This window comes from Rhyacophila brunnea, unplaced genomic scaffold, assembly GCF_057557595.1.
Source record: "Rhyacophila brunnea isolate RB1 unplaced genomic scaffold, BYU_Rbru_1.0 scaffold_1, whole genome shotgun sequence".
In the NCBI taxonomy this organism is placed as follows: Eukaryota; Metazoa; Arthropoda; class Insecta; order Trichoptera; family Rhyacophilidae; genus Rhyacophila; species Rhyacophila brunnea.
The window spans coordinates 54,555,809-54,579,425 of NW_028232751.1; the positions used below are offsets into that span (position 1 = coordinate 54,555,809).

The 23,617-nt window shown below is 32.1% G+C and overlaps 1 protein-coding gene across 1 annotated transcript in view; it reads right to left on the minus strand.

Moving 5' to 3' along the window:
- Positions 1-557: 557 nt before the first annotated feature.
- The window catches only part of LOC147079967 (LIM/homeobox protein LMX-1.2-like), a 31,549-nt gene continuing 8,489 nt past the window's right edge, over positions 558-23,617 (minus strand). Inside the window, exons 3-5 of the mRNA XM_085946035.1 lie at positions 22,406-22,553; positions 5,022-5,198; positions 558-760 (exon numbers count right to left, since the gene is read on the minus strand). Of these exons, the coding sequence (XP_085802161.1) occupies positions 558-760; positions 5,022-5,198; positions 22,406-22,553 (528 nt within the window). The remainder of the gene's footprint in view (positions 761-5,021; positions 5,199-22,405; positions 22,554-23,617) is intronic.

The window sequence follows — 23,617 nt, forward strand, 5'->3', positions numbered from 1 at the left end:
AATACAGTCGAGCTCGGTTATTACGATCACGGATATAGCGAGATCTCGAATGCAACGAGGAAACATTCGTTGTCATTTTAGATTATGATTTTCTCCATACGTTTATTCACTTTTATAAGGAGCTCCTTATCGGATATACCGAGCTAAAATAACGTCAAAAATTTCTTAAAACTGTAAACTGTAATGGTTGAAAAAAAATTCAAGGTTTGTGAAGTATGTAGGTACCTACTAGCGTTCATTACAATAAACAATTTCTTTTGTAGTTTGTGAATGCCATGCTTATTTCGGGGAAAAATTCTAATTGTGTTATGTGACCGCTCATTTAAAAATACCTATTGTCTCATATAACGAATAACGTTTATAACGAGTAAATTCAGTCGGTCCCATCTTCCTCGTAATAACCAAGTTCGACATAATAGGTAGATACCTACTATAAATAAAACTCTTAGCCAAATTAATATATGATTATATTCACCAATGTATCTATAATATCACTGCTAGTGACGTACGTATAATTAACAAAATTACGTGAATACAAAAATAGTTGAATAATCTGGCTAGTGGTCCACCATAGTAGTGTCTTCGGCGCAGAAGTAGGAGGTCTGCATAGAGTAGAGGCGATCTATGGGATTCAACGAGGGGGCGCTGTGCGCGTGCGCGTGTGGAGGCGCACCCAGAAACTGCTGAAGGGCGTGCTGGTGCTCCGCGGAGTATGGAAAATTCAGAAAGGCCGCGTCCATCTTCTCTGCCGGCGTCATGTCTGTAAATAAATAATTATATGAACTATTTTTTTTATATGCCTACTTAAAATATTTCATGTTGCGGTAACATCAGTTCTCCACATTTAAAAAAATTCAAACTAATAAAAAAGATCACTCAGGAACCTCTAAATGTTTAACCACCGAGGAATGCCAAAAGAAATGGCGTATTTCAAAAAAACACTACCTTATTCTTAGGTCAATAATTATTATAAATCAATCATTATTCATAGGATGTTTATCACACTTGAATGGTCAAAGACATAGCTTATAAATGGTATCTTTAGAATTATCTTCAAATGTGTTAATCTTGCCCAATTTTTGAATAATAAAATGCCTAATTCTTGTCAAATTTGGGATCACAGAGATTATCAATATAATATTTATCGTAAATATTTCACTATAATAATGTCGACTAATGGTTTTATAAATGCGTTTAATAATTAATAAATGTAAAAAATCGTAACACCACTGCACATGCATGTACTGAAATATGACTATATTCTAAAACATTAGAGCGAGATGTTTAAAAGAATACTATTTTATGTAATAAAAATACGTTATGCAGTCATCAAATGTTTAAAATAAATATAAAGGATAATAATTCTTCAAAATTATATAAATAGATTATCTACAACGTTTAAGGAATGTCCAGGATCATGCTTTGAAAATGCAATAAAGCTCCATTTTGACCTACGCTGAGCATGTCCCCCCTTAAATAATATTGATATTTTCATATAATATACATAAATTTATGTATACATAATAATTATAATAATACATATTTCTCAATTTGCTTGGGGGTGCTACAGTTCCGCAGTGCATATGGACGAGCCGCCACTGGTTATTACGCTTAGGTACTTTATTATATTGAATTCTCGCAAACAGAGGATTTGAACCATACAAATTATCGCTACACAGGCATATATTTACAGAAAATACGTGTAAATTGAAAAATAATTTTAATAGATATGAAATCTTTGCCCCAATTGATACATCCAGGAATTCTTGTATGGGTACTAGTTTAAGACGTTAACAAAAACTATGAAAATCAATTACGGTAAAGAGAATCTAAATATAATGCCTACTGAGCGGCAAACATTGGCTTATAACATCGTGGGTCCCAGATTCAAATTCGGGGTCTGGCAAACACACATGTTGTTTTATAATTTGTGTTTGGAGTCAAAGTACGTGTATGTACCTAATCAGTTGATCAAACATCCGTCCGAAAACAAAAATATGTCAATACAAAAATCCACTCTGTGGAGGCCCAAATGATCTAATTGGGTTCGGACATGGTCAAAAGAAGAAAAAAAAGAATGATAATCTGAAAAAAATAAGTAAATCACTACTCTTCCTTCTAATCGGAGCATTTGGACTAACACAATATAAAGGTTCTTTTAAAATATTTTACTCAAGTATTGGCTGTCAACCATTTGTCCAAACCGTTAAGAGCGTACATAAGTGAAACGGCAAATAATTTTCAACAGTATGTGAAACGAAATTTCGCAGTCGTTGCCAGTCGGAGAGTGATAGTCGACCTGTGAGTACGTCAATTTGTTTTGTGATGGCGTCGGAGGAATATATTCTTAAATCGTGTAAAGATGACTATAAAACGTTCCGCATGTACTTGGAAAAGAAAACATGTCAATGAATATACTATTATTATTACGAATATAATAATAAACATAACATACAAAGGACGCATGTTGAATTTTTATGACAAATTATATTTCGTTCGGCTCGCGTCATTTGCACAATCCGCACATCGCCTAGTCACGATTTTTTAGACCATTCCTCAGCTGAGGTATAGCCTTAAGTTTTTGTACTAGATTAAACACACGTCATGTAATTTTTAATAGCCGCCGCACGACCCACGGTTTCATATGACGGACGCTCTATAGACATGAATACAAATGATTAATCTATAAATATTAAATTATTTTCCCAACTGGCAAGGGAATTCAAATCAAGAAATTGCAATACTTTTTCAGTTTGTTCATATTTTTGACGTTATTTAAATTTACAGCATTGTGTATTTGATGATTGTTGAATATTTTCATTCGAATTTCTACGCCGTTACATCAATTTTAACGTTTAAACTCATAGTTAAAACAATCCACTCTCCCGTTCGCTTTCCCCCGCTGATGTCTCTTTCATCTTTCAAAACGACGTGTGCGTTAAAAATAACGACCCCTCACCACTCTACCCCACTGCTGTTTTATAGCGTGATATCGTTTTATTATTTTCCGTTTATTTAATGTTCAGAAAATTTTGCGCGACCCGCCAAGCGATATTGGATTTTATTTGACAACAATTTTACGAGATTTTTAATGTGGTTTCTTTCTACACCCCGCGCGCTATGGTAAATACATAATATGAGTGTGGTGGCAAACTTTTGGCAGAGATCGTCATGAAAAAAAATCCCTGTCCACGATCCCATTTGAGGTAATTTATCAATTTTTTATTCGCTCTAAACCAGTGGTCCTCATGTGCGGCCACCAGAGGATTTTCAGTATTTAATTTAATTAACTGGGCTAACGTTAAATATGCGTTATTGGAAATGAGTCATGACCAAGTACCTACTTAAAATCCATTTTAATAATACCAAGGTTGAAAAATTTTGGTCTAAGTTATACGTTGACCAAGAATCAAGTCAATTCAAAGAATTGGCAAGAATTGCTTTATTAATATCGATTTTTCCTACTACTGTATACTGTGAAAGATAATTCAGTATAATACATTTCATAAAAAAAAACCAAATATTGAAGCCAGTTGACAGACGTAAACTTAGAAGCAGCCATGCGGCTATTGGCATTGGAAGAAATTGGCAAAAAAAAATGGCATAGGGCATTGGAAAAAAGGAGTATTGAGGAATTTCCATTTGTATTATTTTTAAATAAATAGATATGTACTAAAATGTTCAAATGTCTTTTATTAAATTGATTTGTCTAATAATAAATTGATACATTTTTTCAGTAAATAAAATGTAGCTTTAATTTTTTCAATCACAGCAAAAGTGAAATTTGGTGCGGCCACCAGACGTTTCCATAGAACTGTCAATGTCAATTGTGCGGCCACAGTTAAAATTTACGCGAGAACCACTACGCAGCACCAAAGCAAAAAATACGATCATGAGCAACATGATACACGATGTTAACAATAACATAGTAGTTATATTATAATTTTAAAGATTCGTATGAAAATTAATTTTAATAATACCAATATTATGTCGAGGAATTTAAGAACTTAGTTTAAAATGAATATTTCATCAAGTAGCTTATGCAAAATAATTACAAGATAAAAAGAACTTTTTATATACAACGTTTTTAAATTTTCTATTGAACCATATAAACTTGACTTGACTAGCTTAAACGATCAAAAAAATTTGTACTTGACATGTCATATTGATTTCCATAGTAACGCACGTATATATTAATAATTTTGTTGCTAGGACCCCAGACCCGTTAGCAACCAATAATGGCGTCAAAATAACTTTTCATACAAAACAGAAGTAACTGAAAATGAACTCAATTCTACTTAAAGATGGCTAAAATTAAAAAAAAATGCATTGGCATCGTGTTCTGATATATTCTAAAAGTTTCAAATATCTAGCTAGTCGGAAAGTTAGTTAAAAATCGATTGCAAGATTTGTACCGGATAAAGAACCACCGGACAAATAAGAATACGAGCTAAGAAAAACGTTGTAAAAAAATAAACTATTTTAGGTATGCGCAGTAAGTAAAATCTCCGGTAGAATGAATCCGACTGATGTCTAAAAAAAACTTCTCGAATAGCAAAAAGGAATAAAAATCTCTGGATGGGCTCTAAACAGCAATTATTATTCGAGCTGCAATGAAATTATTTAGTTAGGATATCTCCAGGCTCAGATTTCCCATAAGTATTAATTTTTCTTCCACATTCATTCAAAGTATTATTGAATACTTTTATTTTATTACTAATTTACTAATTATTTTTTGTTACACATCAGTCGGATTCACTCTACCGGAAATTTTAGTAATCCCCAATCTAAGATTTATATTAAAATCAATATTCATATGCATCTTCAAAATTATAATATAACTATGTCTAATATAACCATCGTGTAGCATATACTGCTCATGAGTGTATTTTTTTTTTAATAATTTCATTAATATTGTAATAAATAATATTTTTTTACACTACATTTTTTGTATGTATAATAGTATTACAACCGGTTCGAGTAAGTAAACGAAATCCAATAATAAAATAACGAAGTCTTACTGGCAAAATCTGCCATCGCCATATGAGCGCCAGGGTCTTTGTAAAAACTGTCATCCGAAGTCAGTTCTTCTTTGATTGGTAAGAAGTGTCTATGTACTCCGCCGCTTTCTGCATCACAGGGAGGAGCTTCAGTGTCACTGCAACTGTCATTCAGGAAGGCTGATAATCCATGTGGACCTGCAATAAGAGAATTCAAAATATTTTACATAGTATCACCCATTGAAATAATATTATTTATTTATGCTCTCTTCAGAAACAGTTCTAGTTTTCGCGAAACTCATCATGTAACACACATTTATTTCACAACTCCTCACGTTTTCATAGTGTCTCGGGTGTATACTGCGATGCAGTGGCGAAGGGTGGAGGTAGGCTTTTAAAATCAGCCATAAATAGTGCACACTAAACTTTGTCAGTCATACGTCTTTGTTTTAATTGAAATGAGACTACAGCTTACAGAGGGTGTTTGTTAGTTTATAAAATTCAATTAAGCCCTGCGAAACCAAGCCATAATAAATAATAGTCAAAAAACACTCGTCTATCTATAAAACATCTAAAATTATGCAATTAAATCATACATAACTTTGGATATTTTATAGATAAAATAATATTTTTTTATCTATTATAGTTTGGTTTACGCAGGGCTTGATAAATTAAAAAAAATGAACTAACAATATGTGTAAGATGTGTTCTTAATCTAACGAAAACAAATACGTATGAATGAAAAAGTGTGCACAATTTTGTCACATCGTCCAAAATATACCAAAACTATAATGGTTTGGTAGGCAATGTTTAATTGATTTTTAACAAAAATCTACGAAAAGTTAAATAATTATTGTCCCTTGCAGAAAAAGGTTCCTATAACCGACGGATCTAACTAAAGGTCAAGCAGATTTGAGAAGGTCTTTTTTCAACCGATGCATGAGGAATATGAGGACCCATCAATGACACTCAGCTCGAACAAGTGAAATACTACATCTATCTGGACAACAAGTGTCTATAAGATGCATTTGATGAAATTGTTCGCAGAGTAAAGTTGGGCTGTAATGCTTTTAGATGCTTGAATAATATCTTCAAAAATGACGAGCCTAAAGCGTGAAGTGTTCAACCAGTGTGTGCTTCCCGTAATTACATATGCGTGTGAAACATGGACCCTAAGTAAAAGAGAGATTCAGAAACTTAGAGTAGCACAACGTTGTATGGAGAGGTGCATACTGGGCATAACGCGAAAGGACAAAAAGCGGAATAATTCTATTAGAAAACAGACATTTTGTCATGTAATAGAGTTTGTTAAAAACCTCAAATGGAAATGAACTGGACACATAGATCGAATAAGGGACAATCGCTAGATAAATCTAGTCATCCAGTGGTAGCCAAGAGGTACAAAACGTCCGCAACGTAGACCGAGGGACCGCTGGATCACTGAAATGATTAAGTTCTGCGGAAGTACGTTGCAATGCAACTTACAGGACCGAGAGAAGTGGAATCAGCGTGGAGAGCAACGTTCCCTCTAATTTTTCTATTATGTGTGCGGATCATCAACGCATCTGAGCAGTGGCGTAACTAGAGTTGGTGTCTCCCGTTAGTGACGGCCGTCACTCGGTGCGGTAAATTTACACCCCATAAAAGGTGGCAAATCGAGGAGAATCATTAGGTAGTTAGTTAGTAATAACGGAAATATCTTTCCATTAAAAAAACAGCTCGCTGTATTTATTAGATACCTACTATCAGTGACGTCCCGTGGGGGTAGGCAGATTGAGCGTCGCTTGGAGGCGGCAGTTATTTGAAGAGCGATAAATTGAGGAGAATCATTAGGTATATGTAGAAATAGCTACCCAAACTTAGTAATAACGGAAATATCTTTCCATTAAAAAATTAAGCTCACTGGTTGGAAACAAAATGAATTAATCAACATAAAAGGTTTCACAGGAGTGAATTTTTTGTCGGATTCGCGAAGTCTAGTTTACTTCCGTTGTTCTTGGACGTCAAGTTCTTGTCAAGTGCAGATTTGCGAATTATAGGTAGATACATATTTATCTAATTTAAAATTTATCCAAAAATATTTTGGATGTGTATTTCATGTGTATTTGTAAATGTATCTGAAACTGTAGAGATGGCATTTAAATAAAATTAGATTTAGTGGTAATTATATTTTGTTAGTAATGTATCCACACATCACATTTCTTATAATTGGAGTCATGAAAGAATGATACCCACGTGTTTTTTTTTATACAAAACGTATGTATGGGTAACAATAACAATATTGTTTTCATGCGTAAATTATTCCAAATTCAATGGAGCTTGCCTCGCTATAGGTACATTTCTTGGTGTTAGTCAATGTCCGCTGTGACATTATATTTCAAATTACGATGGTAGTGCTAGTTATTGATTATCTTTGAATGGAAAGCTGTAACCTGTTCACAATAAATGAAGATTTTTGGATTACATAATATTTTGTTCGAATTATTATCATTTATTTTAACATGCAACCTTCATGGCCACCACAAGGGGGCTGAATTATAAGAATTGTTACAATAACTGCTATGTTCTAACGGCACCTCTCTTGGCTGTGATACTGATAATTTTTGGAGCGAAATAGATAGTTTTTACAGTTCAGACCGCTAACTTATTGTAATTGTTACAATAAGTGTTAATAATTCGATACTTTCCTACATATATAGCTGCCGTAGCTGACCGAAAACAGTCCTGAGTATAGAATAGATGAGAACTGGAACTCTAAGGTTCCGCGGAATCTGGTTGAGAATCACTGATCTAAGCAATGGTTTGAATTGTTACGAATTGTACCTATATATTATTCTGCACCAGGCAGGATAATTATTCACATATTTCTAAAACTGACATATCATTATAAGTCCTAAGTTTTACTGTTCCAATTTATAATATGTAATAATTATAATATGCTCCCGACAATTGAGCGTGAGATTGCAAAAAATTCAGCGACACTAATTGGATGCAAGGAAAGCATTTTTTTTTTCGTTGCGTTAGGTCTGGCCAGTGCATTCTTATGCATGAGTGTAGTGTAGGCCGTAACAAAAATATCGATATTTTGAAGTATCAATACTTTCTGAAAGATACATCGATATTTTGCTATTGATAATTTCTTTCGATAACGATGGATATATAATAAAATTATAAATAATCCTTGGCAAACAACCATAATTTGACAACGATATTTACAAACATGGCCCCCACAAGGCAGGGGGGGGCTAACAGGGCTCTAGCCTGGGGGTCAATCAGATAAGTGAGATAAACATACATCAAAAATTTGCTCTAATAGTAAAAAAGTTGCCTGCGCACTATTTTATTTCAATGATATTAACATTTTAACAATAGTAGTACGATGCATTTTGTATTATCGTGTGTCGATACTTGACAACACCGCAATTCAAATAGATATAGATTCTAATGGTTTTAAGTTTTGTACTATTCCATTTGGATCGTTTTTTGCGATACGGGTATTGCCTTTCGGCATCTTCGGGCACTATGCGCACTCACCAGTGGTAATACAATTGACACACCGACCCAGGTCGTAAAAAAATGACCCATTCACTGCGTCCAACCCATTTGGTGCGTTGCCCATCGGGTGGCCGTTAGATATAATTATGCATGCTATTTAAATGTGGTAATTAAATAGTCCGCGGTGAATAGGGACTGCGGATCTTTTAATATAGAATAGTTCAAACTTATCCATTAGGATTTAAATTCAAATTTCATCAAGTAAGGACTCTTGGTCGATAGTATTAATATCAAGTAGATATATTAAAAAATACACAAAATCACTAAAAATACAGTGAATATCCTTAATTATTTTACCTCGAACACCATTTGAATGCTGTTTTTCGAAAACGTGGCCTGACACATTTTAAAAAACAGTGACATAAGTTGCAAAAATCATCATATTACCAAAATACACAAATGTTAGTAGTTTTTCTTACTATTATCTTACACTTGCTATAAAATAATATATTTTACAACTACCTACCTATTTATTTTTATACCTATAGGATTGTTTTCACTATTTCCACTAAAACACAATAGTGACTTGTAATGTTTTCAAAATATACCTATCATTCATTTTGAAAACGCTAATGTCGAGCGCTAATTGCTTTTAACCCTAAGAAAACTTAAAGATCCTGGCCTGGGGAGTGGGGGCCCGGTTCAGGTTGTGTGGGCCATCCTTTCCTTAAAGGACGATCCTTCGATACTTTACATCGATACGATACCCATTCCATGTATCGATACTTTTTCAATGGATTGACAGGTCTATATGCATTGTAACTTCGTTTTTGCTACCCGTTTCAACTTATGCTCGCCTAATACCGCGCAAGAACAATACTAAGAATGAACATGAACATAATTTGAGAGAACGAACTCGTATAGGTTTATTATTAGACTCATTTTGGTGGTGTTAATTGCCAACAGGGTGAGAAAATAAGCTACATGGCAGAAAAAGATTCTAAATTGTCTTATTATTGAAAGAGTGCCCCACACACCAGCATTTCAAAAAATATGTCGTAATTATTAAAATTATTTTTATAAGAGCAAAGATCAAAAAAGTATTTCGTACCTACTACCTCGTATGCAAGGACCTAGGTATGTCATAAAAAAATAACCTAGGAATGTATGAAATTATTGAAATTTATACTTTCTTCAATCATTTGAACGATATTAACTGTCGATTCTAGGTGAAAAGGCATTGTATTAATTAAAAAAAAAATTAGGACAGATTTCATTAGCCTGGGGTATTATCAACCGATAAAACGATCCTGATCAATGATCATTATTCGTTTATGTGGAATAAGAACCTAGGTACTATTAATTATTATACTATTGTGTTCAATGACTATTTGTTAAATTAGTGTTAAATTATATTTATTATTAATCTTTCATTATTATTATCCTACAGATTTGCCCGTTTTTGCGAGCGATTGTGTGCCTTATTCGTCACGTCCGATGGGTTAAAACGCCAAACACACTTATGGAATGTTCGAAATTCAAATAGGTCATATAGAGTATGACAGGAAGGGTTTTCCGAATTTAAGTTATCTTGCGATATAATATTGATGTTTCTCTAAAGCTTTCCGGCACATACGTCACATTATTGACAATATGGGAATTTATTTTTTCACAATGTTTGCAACACTCGAACCGACTAAACAAAGATGGCCGCTTTAAATTTAAAATGCGTTTTAACCGATATATACAATCAATTTTCACAAACTAATCATAATAAGATTGATCGATCAACATATTAGAACTGATTTATTTAAATTTTTATGAATTAAGTTCTCTGTTTAAGTTAAGTTTCTACACCTCTGACGGAAATCAAGTCTTTTGACACTATAAATTTATTACGCTATGTATACTAACATACGGTATTTCAATTGACTGACCACATATTTACTTATGAGATGCATTCGAGTGACTGTAAGTTGAAGTGAGCACAATTTTATATAACTTAACACAGTCACAAAAAAATCACTTTTAAAAACAAGGTAACATACGTCATTATTTGTTGTTTATGTAAAAAACGACAGGTGATATTATTTACGTCTCCTAATGATTTAAAAATGCACAGCACTATATAATAACTCACATTTATAACAAGCACCCATAGATAACTATAAATATTCAAATAAACAATAACATTTATACGAATTCCGATTAAAACTGATCATTTCATTGAAACGCGGGCGAATGACATATCGGCGTTTTACGACACCAAGGAAAATTTTAAAATATGATGTCACTTTTTTTTTTTTTTTGTAAGGCTGTTGAATCAATTTTTATTTTGAACCAATGAAACTTATATACATTTAATTAGCTCATTATAACCCAAAAATATTTAAAAGGTATCAACCAGTGTTGCCAACTAACATTTTCAAAGTTCAGTAGATTTTTTGATTTTTTCTTCAAAATACCATTGATTGACAAAAATGTATGAAATTCAACGATTGTGTTTGGTGAAAGCGTGCATATTGACATAATCTCACAAGTGTCTTTTAAAAAATCATGTAAAAAGTGACTTTTGTTCATCACAAATATCATTATTTCTTCTTTTCCTGACAACAATTTCAGTAGATCTAATGAAATTCCAGTAGACATGGCAACACTGACTATGCGATCAACCCAGTGTTGCCAAGTCAAAATTTAAAAATTCAGTAGATAGACATGGCAACACTGACTATGCGATCAACCCAGCAGTGTTGCCATGTCTACTGAAATTTGCCAATATACTGAATTTTTGATTTTTTTTCGAAATTCAAGAAATCTACTGATATTTGTGTTTCTCCATAATTGTAAATTAACTGATGATTCTTTCAATAATAAACTTGAAATGATTTACGCATGACCTTTTTTGATGTTATACACTTCTAAATTGACATAAAAAGCATTGTAACTCTACCCAAGAGCGCCATTTTACCCATTAATATCATCATTGTTTACAGTAAATTAATATTATTAGTTATTGTTATTCTTATTAGTTTATATCATATCTAATAAACCACATTTTTCAAAATCTTCTGAAATTTTAAATTTTGACTTGGCAACACTGGGTTGCAGTGTTGCCAAGTCAAAATTTAAAAATTCAGTAGATAGACATGGCAACACTGACTAATGCGATCAACCCAGTGTTGCCAAGTCAAAATTAAAAAAAAAAATCAGTAGATAGACATGGCAACACTGACTATGTGATCAACCCAGTGTTGCCAAGTCAAAATTTAAAAAAATCAGTAGATAGACATGGCAACACTGACTATGCGATCAACCCAGTGTTGCCAAGCCAAAATTTAAAAAATCAGTAGATAGACATGGCGACACTGACTATGCGATCAACCCAGTGTTGCCAAGTCAAAATTTAAAATTTCAGTAGATTTTGACTAAAAATTCAGTAGATTTCATAAAATATCAGTAGATTTTGAAAAATGTGGTTTATTAGATATGATTTAAAACTAATAAGAATAACAATAACTAATAATATTAATTTACTGTAAACAATGATGATATTAATGGGTAAAATGGCGCTCTTGGGTAGAGTTACAATGCTTTTTATGTAAATTTAGAAGTGTATAACATCAAAAAAGGTCATGCGTAAATCATTTCAAGTTTATTATTGAAAGAATCATCAGTTAATTTACAATTGTGGAGAAACACAAATATCAGTAGATTTCTTGAATTTCGAAAAAAAATCAAAAATTCAGTATATTGGCAAAAAATATCAGTTGATCTACTGAAATTTCAGTAGACATGGCAACACTGGATCAACCATAGAATATTATTTCAAAATTTAATAAAGTAACATTTTTTTATGGCTGTTAAATGATAATTTTTTAAACCAATGAAACTTATATACATTCAATTGGCTCATATAACCCAAAAATATTTAAAAGGTATTCAACAATAATTGGTGTTATACATATTATTTAAATCATTATCAACCAGGATCAATCCACTGCTATAGCAGGCCTAGCAGCCTGAAGTGGTGTCAGGTGATATTGTGAAGGCCTGACTCCAGAATAGACTACGCATATGACTCCAAATTTGTATTGGCAGTGACGAGATGCAAATCGTAAAACTGACAAATCAGCGAAATGTCAAAATGTCTGACGTAAATTAAAATCCATCCCGAAGGGAAAACTATGGCGCCGTTTATGCATACTTCACAATTATATTAATATACAATACCGCCAAGCCGTCTGCAAGACCTAGCGAGACAGACTGGCGAGAGCCAGCTGGCTCAGCTAGTATAAATTAATATGCAATTTTCTAACAAAACAAACTAGAAAAACTAATTATATTTTATAATATAGGTACAACGTAAATTATTAATCGTTAATCTTATGATTGTTTCGTAACTTTATTGGGGTTCGTAGTATTACTAAAATACTTTTTTTTAATAAAAATTATCCAACGATTATAATATTTTATTTATAGCAACACTATTTGTTCGCACAACGCTGTTTCGTTTACGTACCATCCTCCCGACTTTCTGTGCGCCTAATACAAATCCTTTCATGAAGAACGTAAGAATAGTAAGTATTAATGCGATTCGTATGCAAACTTGCCGTTTATTGAAATTATAACAATATCGACAGTATTGTGCAAAATCTATATAATACCTATGCATTATTTTGAGGTCGTGTATCCCTTATTAAAATAATCTCTGTTTTTGTGAATGCATCATTTCTCTGACAGTGGTTGGTTTATTCATAAGAAAATACTCTTGGTTCATGCGCTCCTAATACAAACTTTTATAAGTTGGCTGTATTATAAATTTCGAAAATACATCTTATTTAGTTATTTCATAGAAAGAATCGATTGAATTAAATTCAACTTTTGTATAAAAACGTGGAGAACGTGACGTAATATTTTAAAGTCGATAAATTATTATATTATTAATTATGAAAAATAAATATCAGCTTGTTAGAAAAACCAGAAAACAATCTCGGTTATCGTGCTTAGGTTTATAAAATGACAGTAGGTTCATGATGTAATGCGTTGTTATTGTAAGCACCAAAGCACCTACAAACAAATAACCAAATTAAGTCGTTTCATAATGTTTTTATTCAAAATATTGATCTCTTCGTTAATTATGGTGATAGTGATACGAGTAGTATAATATTATGTACTAATAATGTTGATTGATGCTAATTCTATAAATATTTTTAATTTTGAAGTTATACTTCTTTAGGCGCGTTTGGAAGAGTGTATTTTTGGCGTGTGACATGTAACACATAATTTATTTTTTCACACAAAAATAAACGCACTCGATTGGATTCGAACCACCGATTGTTCGGTTATCAGCCGAACGCACTACCATTACGCCACAGTATGATACTTCAATCGTGACGTATATACAGTATAATATTATAGTTTAGAATTGTTCCATTGCTCAGGCAGCGAATTTATTATTGTCGGCCATTTGCAATTCCTTACGTAAACAAACTATTAAACGTCATAGTGGCAGTTGTTACTTAAACAATAAAAACAACGATAAATAATTATATAATTTAGTAATATAAGTTAAAGTGTATAGAAATAAACCAACGGCGTTCCAATAAGCGGTCCTTTTTCTTGAGTGTGTAATTTAACAAGCTAATAATTAAGAGCTAGTCGATGAATCTAGGATATCACAAGTTTTGTTACGCCAAAGAAGTATAACTTCTAACGCGCGTACATAATATAAGTAACACCGATTTTTTTATTGATATTCAACTAGGCAGGTACAATAATATTAGTATGATTTTAACAATTTTGCAGAAACTGCAGAAAATGCCTAATCAAAATATGTCCATACAATATTAATTAATTAAATAGTAATGCAATATTCTAAAACAAACCCAAAAAACAGATTAAATAGGCAATATATTATATTTTATTATGTACCACGTAATTATTAATCGTTAATCTTAGGATCAAATAAAATATTGTTTCACAACTTTACGTTCGTACTACCTACACTAAAATACTTTTTTTATTATAGAAAATGTGTAACGATTATAGCAACACCATTGTTCGCCTAACGATGTTTCGTTTTCCTACCATCCTCCAGACTTTCTGTGCGCCTAATACAAATCCTAGTGGTATTAAGCGTTTCGTATGCAACCAAAGCGTTGAAATAATAATTGTAACAATATCCACCAACATTGGCAGCCGGTCGAATTTGAAACTAAAATTGTCTATCGAGGATAAATTTGTCACAAACGCCATTTAATTTTACAACATGTTTCTCGAATTATGGATTGCGCTTGCGTTTATCTAACTCTCATGGCGTCAAAATATAAAAAAAACACATTATATTTAGTGTTGATACATAACATATACCTACTTACAAAATATGAAAAAAGATCAACAAGTAAAAAAAGCTTTTTCCTTCTAAATAAGAAATGTACCTAATACATAATTTTTTTATATTTGATATAGTATTTTATAATCAAACGTGTGTTTGTTGCTAATTAAGTACGCTGATTTTCTTGCTCCCAAGATTTTTATTGTTTGTACATTTGTAAACATAAAAAGAGCATTTTAGATTATTAATAAACGAATGTGACCTTATAATATTTGACATTATTCGATAGCTACTTAGCACCAATTAATTTGTAAGTATTTAAAGTAAGCTATATTTGAATATAATCAACAACCAATTATAATGTCTCCACGAAAAAATTAATGCAGACGAAGCGCAATCTAAAAATAACTCAGTGGCGTTTACTGATTGGACGTTATGACAAATTTATTCCAGACTGAGTCAAATGTTTACATTGTCAAACGTCAGCGTGCAGAATTCGGGATATATATTTTGTTATTGAAAATAGAGAAGAAATAAGTATAGTGCATAATGGCAAGTAGTTCTAAAACAGTTCGTGGGAATGCCAGAGATATCATTCATCAAGTATTGCAGTTCTGCGATGACGAGAAAAGACAAAAGGGATTGATTATTCCTATTGATAACGCGATACAACGGGTAGCGGATAAAAAAATATAAATGTAGGATACAATATAAATTAATAGTTACTTATTATTTGTGAAAGTAAACGAATTTACAAAATTTAGTATATTAATTAAACTGACATTTACAAGTTCGAATTCCATAATAACGCCTCGACAGAATTATCAACATGTATTAAATTACGATAGATATATATTATATAGTAGTATTCTATATTTCAGGTGTATCAAGTAAGACAATTAGCCGAATTAAAATTGAAGCATCTAAGACGATAGATGAAAGACCGAAAATTCCTACGCCAGGGAAGAAAAGGACAAGGAAGAAGATAATAGAGCTGGATAGTTTTGACCAATGTGCCATACGCCATAAAATACAAGAATTATATTGTGTCAGAAAAGAAGTGCCAACATTTAATACAATTTTGGCTTCTATAAAAGAAGATATGAACTATAAAGGAGAACGAGAGACGCTCAGAAAAACGCTTCTTGCAATGGGATTTAAATTTCAAAAATGTCAGTCCAAAAGAAAAATTTTGATTGAGAGATACGATATTTGTGCATAGCGAGCAAGATACCTAGACATTTTACGTAAAAATAGACAGTTAGGTAATTAATCTTAAGCGCCCAGTAGTATAATATTGATGAAACTTACATTCATCCCACATACGCCGTATCAAAATGCTGGCAAAGTAATGAAGTTCACGGCGTTTTAGCTTCTGAATCTGTCGGGCAAAGATGGATAATTCTGCTTGCGGGTGGAGTCACTGGAGAAATGGGTTTCATCAAAGATGCTTTATTAATTTTTAAAGCGAAATCATCCACAGGAGATTAACACGATTCCATGAATGCTGACAATTTTAAAAAATGGGTAACAGAAAGACTTTTACCCAATTTACCCGAAAACTCTATCGTAGTAATGGATAATGCATCTTACCATTCGGTGCAGCAAGATAAATGTCCAACAATGGGTAATCGCTTAGGTGAAATGAAGAATTGGCTTCTTGAACATAGAATTCCAGTTGTTGACGAAATGCGAAAAAGCCAACTTAATGAATTAATTTTATCCTACAAAGGTCCAAAGAGATACGTCATTGCTACGAGCATACGAACTGCTTGCCAGCCATGGTCACACGGTAGTAAGACTTCCACCATATCACTGTGACCTTAATCCGATAGAATTAATCTGGGCCACAATGAAACGCAGGGTTGCTCAAAAAAATGTCGGAAAATTGAATAGCAATATAGGTATGTGGATTAACGGAAACAGCCTTTGGAAGTAGTACCACAGAAGAATGGCAAAATGTGTGTAAGCATGCCATAAAATTGGAAGAGCAATATTACGCCAGAGATGCTATTATGGATGGTTTTATTTTTACCGTAAATGGTCCTGAGAGTGTCACAGAATCGGATGATAGTCTATTTGGAATTGAACCATAATAGTAGTTATATAATTTCTACATTGTTTGTGTAATTTATAGTTTGTTATCGTGTTTTATTTAAAATTCCATTATGTTGATACTATTTTACTGTCTTTAGAGTGAATTTAATTTATTTTCGCCTTTTTTATTATATTTTTTCCATGACTAAAATATACACAATACTACTTTATATTTTACAATTTATGATTTTTCCAACTATGCATTTCTTCCTCGTGGTTATAAAGAAAGTAACGCGTTTTTATTTTGATTGTGTTTATTTTTTATTTTAATATTTGTACATAAATCTACTACCAATAAAAATTTATAAATAACCATTTTTGTTAGTTATGGCAACATTCTCAATGTCATACTAACGCCCTCACTGAAATGCCAATTTATGATGGTAGATCTATAGTATTATTGCATTATTTTGTGGTCTTATTAAAATAATCTCGGCAGGTTTTTGTGGGTGCATCGTTTGACTAGCACAGTCAAGTGGTTGTTCAAAGGAATACAATTAATTAATTAATAATGCAATTTTTAAACAAAACCGAAAAAGATAGGTAAATTAATTATATTTTTTTAATGCACAAAAATTATTAATAGTTAACCTATTATTATTATAAAGTATTGTTTCATAACTTTATTGGGGTTCGTAGTATTACTAAAATACTTTTTTTTATTAAAAATTGTGCAACGATTATAGCAACACCATTCATTGTTAACCTAACGAAGTTTCGTTTTCCTAGCATCCTCCCGACTTTCTGTACGCCTAATACAAATCCTTTCTGAAGAACGTAATAATGAGTAAATTATTGATCGTATTGAATGTCATTAATTGATTGTATACAAACCAATGCTTTGAATTAAACATCTAGGTTACTTATTAATTATTATTATATTGTAGTAGGCAGTTTTATGGAAATTTAAATGCATTATTTTCACACGCGTCACATATTAATATGGTCAAGTATCCCTTATTAAAATAATCTCGGAAGGTTTCTGTGAGTGCATCTTTTTACTTTCTGGGTATTACAAAAAATTACTCTTCTCGTTCATATTCTCCTAATACAAATTTCAGCTACAGGCAATTCGCGGTTCGATTTAAAATATGATGTGAATTATTATAATAATTACTTGGCTGCCTAGCTATTCACTTCGTGAACACGAATATTATTGTCGCATTCCTTCCATAGATTATTTAATATAATATGTCTATAAAAAATAGTTCTATATTATTTAAAAGCACCTAGGTAGATATATATATATATATATATATATATAGTATTTTATTATTTATACAATATGCTCTCATCATGAACCAGAGATATAACATTCGTTTTGGCAAGTGACATGCTGTACAAATTTGATTATGTATACAATTACAACTAGCCTTACAAATAAATTTTAATTCAATTCTAATCTGAATGTATCAGAATATAATATTATTGATATGTAATATACCTACAGTCGAATTTGGTTATTATGAGGAAAATGGGACCGACTGAATTTGCTCGTTATAAGCATTACTCGTTATATAGTTATAGAACATTTTTCGCGCCACGTTCTATTTAAGAATAGAACATAAAAAATCTGAAAACCATCGTACTAATCCCCGAAACAAGCATGGCATCTATAAACTACAAAAGAAGTTGTTTTTGTAATGAAGTGCTGAGCCGCCGGCACTACATAGTAACTCTTTGAAAAGGATTTTAAAACTAATTCTGATCAGACATGTAAGTAGATAGCAGTAATATCAATCAGTGACGTCCCGTGGGGGTAGGCAGATTGAGCGTCGCTTGGGGGCGGCAGTTACTCGAAGGGCGGCAAATCGAGGAAAATCGTTTGGAATATATAGAAATAGATAAGTACCTTAACTTAGTAACAACGAAAATATCTTTCCACTAAAAAAATCAGCTCACTGGTTTTGTCGGGTTCGCGCTATCTAGTTTACTTCCGTTGCCCTTCGACGTCCTTGGTGACCAGAAACGACACGTGCAGATTTGCGAATAATAAAATTACTCTGATATTTGGTTAGTAATGTATCCATACAACACATTTCTTAGATATTGGACTCATGAAATGATGATAAAAATAATGTATGAACAAATGAGGCGGCATTTTGGCGCTGCTTAGGGGCGGCATTTTATCTAGCGACGTCACTGGGTACTATAAAAGTTTAAGCAGGACTTTTTTTGTCGGGTTCGCGATGTCTAGTTTACTTATGTACTCTATCTTGGACATCACGTTCTTGGCGAACAGCAATGACATGTGCATACCTAATATAAATTTATCCAAATATGTTCGCCAGTCACTCGCGAGTTTTGGAAGTTGTCAGGTGTATTTTTAACTGTGCCTATCTGAAACCGTAGACTCGCAATATTGTCTATTGAAGCAGAGATGGCATTTAAACTAGATTTAGTGGTATATATCTTGTTAGTAATGTATATGTAACACATTTCTTAGATATTGAAGTCACGAAAGGATGATAAAAAGCACTGTATAAAAAAATGTTGCAGCATTTTGTCTAGGGACGTTATTGGCGGTCATCGATTTACAGGATTTGCTATAACTCGATAGATACTATGGAAATGAATATAAATTTAATTTATAATATTAAATTTAATATCGCCTGCTGACACATGTAATGAATTGTTTATCGCCATAAATACAAATAACTAAATTGCTGACAATAAAAATAGTTAATAATAATAATGAAAATATTTTATACTTAACTATGACGACATTCGGAATAAGACCTGATACGATGATCTAATTGTAAATTGATCTCCATACCTTTTGAAAACTTCTTAGATACTTAACTGCCTATATACTTAAGCCACAATATCCAGACGCATAAGTACGTATATTGCGGGCGTATATAAATAATCTTGCAGCGTCAGAGCGTTCAACTCAAAAAAGCTCTAAGAGGAAACATATGGTGCAAAGAAAAATAATAAAAGCTACTAAAGCGGTTGCTGTGGAAACACATCGCAGCCTCTACGCTGGGCTTCTATACCGTAGAGGGGCGCCGTAGAGGGGTGCCGTAGAGGGGTTACAATGCTCGTGCAATATCGGCCCCATTTAGTGGCGTGGTCAGGGTTGGCATTATTATTCAATAATTATAAACAACGATATAAATATATAACTTTTTAAAATAAATTTCTATAGCAGAATAGAAATTAACACAGTTTTATCAGTTTCGCAATTAATCGTGTTAATTTTTCAACAACTATGAGAAATAAATCTATAATAGTGAGCAATTATACAATTTATATTTTAAACAAGTTTTAACATATAACAACCGGTGTAATAAATATAACAATTAATAATTCAATGAGATTATAATAATTAAAGGCGTATATATTCAAAAACCAATAAATCCAATATTCAATATTTGAGATAAACAATAAAATTATTCTTTTTCGTTTTATCCGTAAGTGGTAGGTTTTAGCGCTTGTTTCTTTTTTCGTTAATTTTTAAGTTAGAATAACATGTTCATATTCATGAACCAATCACATATTTATTTCAACAAAGCAAAATTAAATTTGACATACCGGCATTTATTTGCATCATTTTAATTAATCGATTTCTGTAGGCAATTAAGTTTTTTTTATATGTTTTATATTCTTTTGGGAGGTTTTGGAAATACATGATAACGATGTATTATGTAAAAGTACATTTATATAATAATGTGTAGGTAGGTATATCAGTTAAGGTATGTTCAACTATGACAACTATTTGAATAAAAGAAATGTAGAAGAAGTTTTAAAACTAAGTATATGGTCAGCACACGCGACCAGGTACCGCTGCAGAATATAGACATAGGACAGCATGCATATGAAGGGGTGAACAAGTTCACGTATCTCGGATCCAGCCTAAATATCCAAAATAAGACAGCAGAGGAAATAAAAATCCGCCTTATCTCCGGGAATAAATGCTGGCATGCCTGCAAGCGACTGGTGGGGTTGAAAATTCTAGGCCGAAGAAGTAAACTTCTAATTTATAAAACAATTATAAGGCCAGTGGTCACTTATGGCTGTGAGACTTGGTGCTTAACTCAAAACGAGGAAAACAAATTAGCTGTCTTCGAGCGCAAAATACTCCGCAAAATCTTTGGACCCACGTTGAAAAATGGGAACTACAGAATAAAAATGAACCACGAGTTGGAAAAGCTGATTGAACAGCAAACAATCATAAGATACTGTAAGTCCCAAAGACTACGATGGGCGGGACATGTGGAGAGAATGCCTGAAGTTAGAGCGACAAGGATCATGACGAAGTGGCTACCCCAACGGAAGAGACCCAGAGGCCGTCCAAGAAGGAGATGGGCTGACGCCGTAGAAGTGGACTGGCTTCATATAGGAAGACCCGGTAACTGGAGAAGTGTGGCGAGAGACCGGAGTGAGTGGAGAGCGGTTGTGGAGGAGGCCAAATCCCACCCCGGGATGTAGCGCCGTGGAAGAAGAAGATAGAAGAAGTTTTAAAAATAAAATAAGTAATTGTGTTTTTAATTATTAAATAAATTGTTGTTTAATTCTCAGAGCTAAAATTATTATTCACTTACTTAATTATTATTATGCTATCTATTGTATCTAGGTTCCATGGAAAATGTTCAGTATACCATATTGCATTATTAGAGCCGTATAATATTTAAAATCGCAAGATTATTTAAAATGTGATGCATACTATATTTATTTATTAAAGTACATATTAATAGATTAATTGGTGGAAGCTTTTTTTGTTGACGATATTTCAATTAATCGAGAAATAGTGAAAAAAAAATTTCATTATGAATGTTGACAGCCCTGCACTTTCTTTGACGGTTGGAGATTGCCTTCATCCTATAAATTAAGCGGCGCCAATATTGCCAACCAAAAAATGTAGCAAAACCTTCCAAATATTATTTACTTAAAGTTTTTTCCTGGTAATTTTATAAAATAATGCCACAATAAAATTTGTTACAAAATATTGTTTTCTTATTATTACTTATTTTATTCTTTTTTCTGATTTTGCAAAGTAAATTGATATAATATAAAATGTAGAATATTTCTTGAAGTGACGGACATACCTAAGACTAAAAAATGTTGTAACTGATTAAGTAAACTTTTCATCAGACTAATTTAAAAAAAAGAATTTTTGCTAACATATTTTTAGAGATTAGGAGATGACTTTATATATAATCAAACTCTATAAAATAATTACAATTCATAAACACATCCTACATCGGTCTTTGGCTTAGAAATTCGACATATTCCAACATAATATTTTTCACTACCCTACACAACGATATGGCAAACAATGTATTATTTTAATATAATAATTAACTGTTGACTTTAATTACGCGTCACACGACTGAACTGGACCGTATTCTCGGTAATAAAATACAAAATATATATATTTGAATGCCTCACATCTCTTAGACTGAGATGCTACGCACAGAATACAAAAAATAATAAATATTACAACAAAAAAACATGTTTCAAATTTCATACTTACTTTGATCTTCTTCTTTGATTTTTATTTTGGATTTTTCTCCGCCGTCACTGTTATCACAGCTGTCTTTGGACCCTCCTGAGCCGCCCTTGTTGTCTCGCGCCTTTTTCTGAATCTTTTTCATTTTCGCCCGTTGATTTTGAAACCAAACCTGTGAAAAAATATTTTTTTCAATTTTATTTTATAAAAATGCCGGATACAACTAATTTAAATCGTGACTAGAGATTGTATTTTCTCGATTCTCAAGATTCAAGATTTTGAGTATTTATGAATTTATATGATTTACGAGAGTTTGAGATTGGTTTATTGATATCTCGAAAAGGAGATAAAATTATATGCGATGACTGAATATTCCCAAATAAAATCTACGTTTTGTTTAATATATTCCCGTCCAAAATTTAACTCAATCGAGAGTTTTTTTAGATTTCCTCTCAAAATATTTTTTTTCAGAGCTATTTCCATTTTTTCATATTTTGAAGATCTTCTCTTAAAATAAATATTCAATGTGAAAAAATTCTCGAAATTATTAAGAAACTCATTTCAATAGCAACCTCTCATTTTTTTCTTGATAATTCGTTTAATAACCACTAATTTTATTGTGATAATTAAAAAACCATGTTGATGTAAGATTATTTAATAATGTTTTTAATATGCTTTATAAATAGATATATAAATTAATTAAACATCTAAATAAAATGATTAGTACATATTATTGTTTTGAACCTAACAGAGGTCAGATCCTATTTGAAATATATGTAAGTAGGTACAATAATAATATTTAAAACTCAGTTAATTGAGGTGCCGTGGATTAAAAGAGTACAACTGACATAGGTATTAAATGACGTTGGAGCCGTTTTCATATCACCACGTACGGAAACCTTAGGTACGCGTGAAAGAGGATTGAAACGAGTAAGTTTTATATGAAAAGTTGTAAGCATTTAAAGCCTAACGTTTTAACTTTAATAACTGAATCATTTTAGGCACAAATACTATTTACTATTTTTTAACTTAAATTACACATCTTCCTGAGCAATTTATCTTTAAATAAATATTTTTTTGACCATGTCCGATCGTAATTAGATTATATGGGCCTCCAGAATAGTAGAGGTTTGTATTAACAAATTTTTGTTTTTATTTGAAATGGATGTTAGCCACTTGTTCAACTTATTGTGTCCGTACTTTGACTCTAAACACACATTGAAAAACAATATGTGT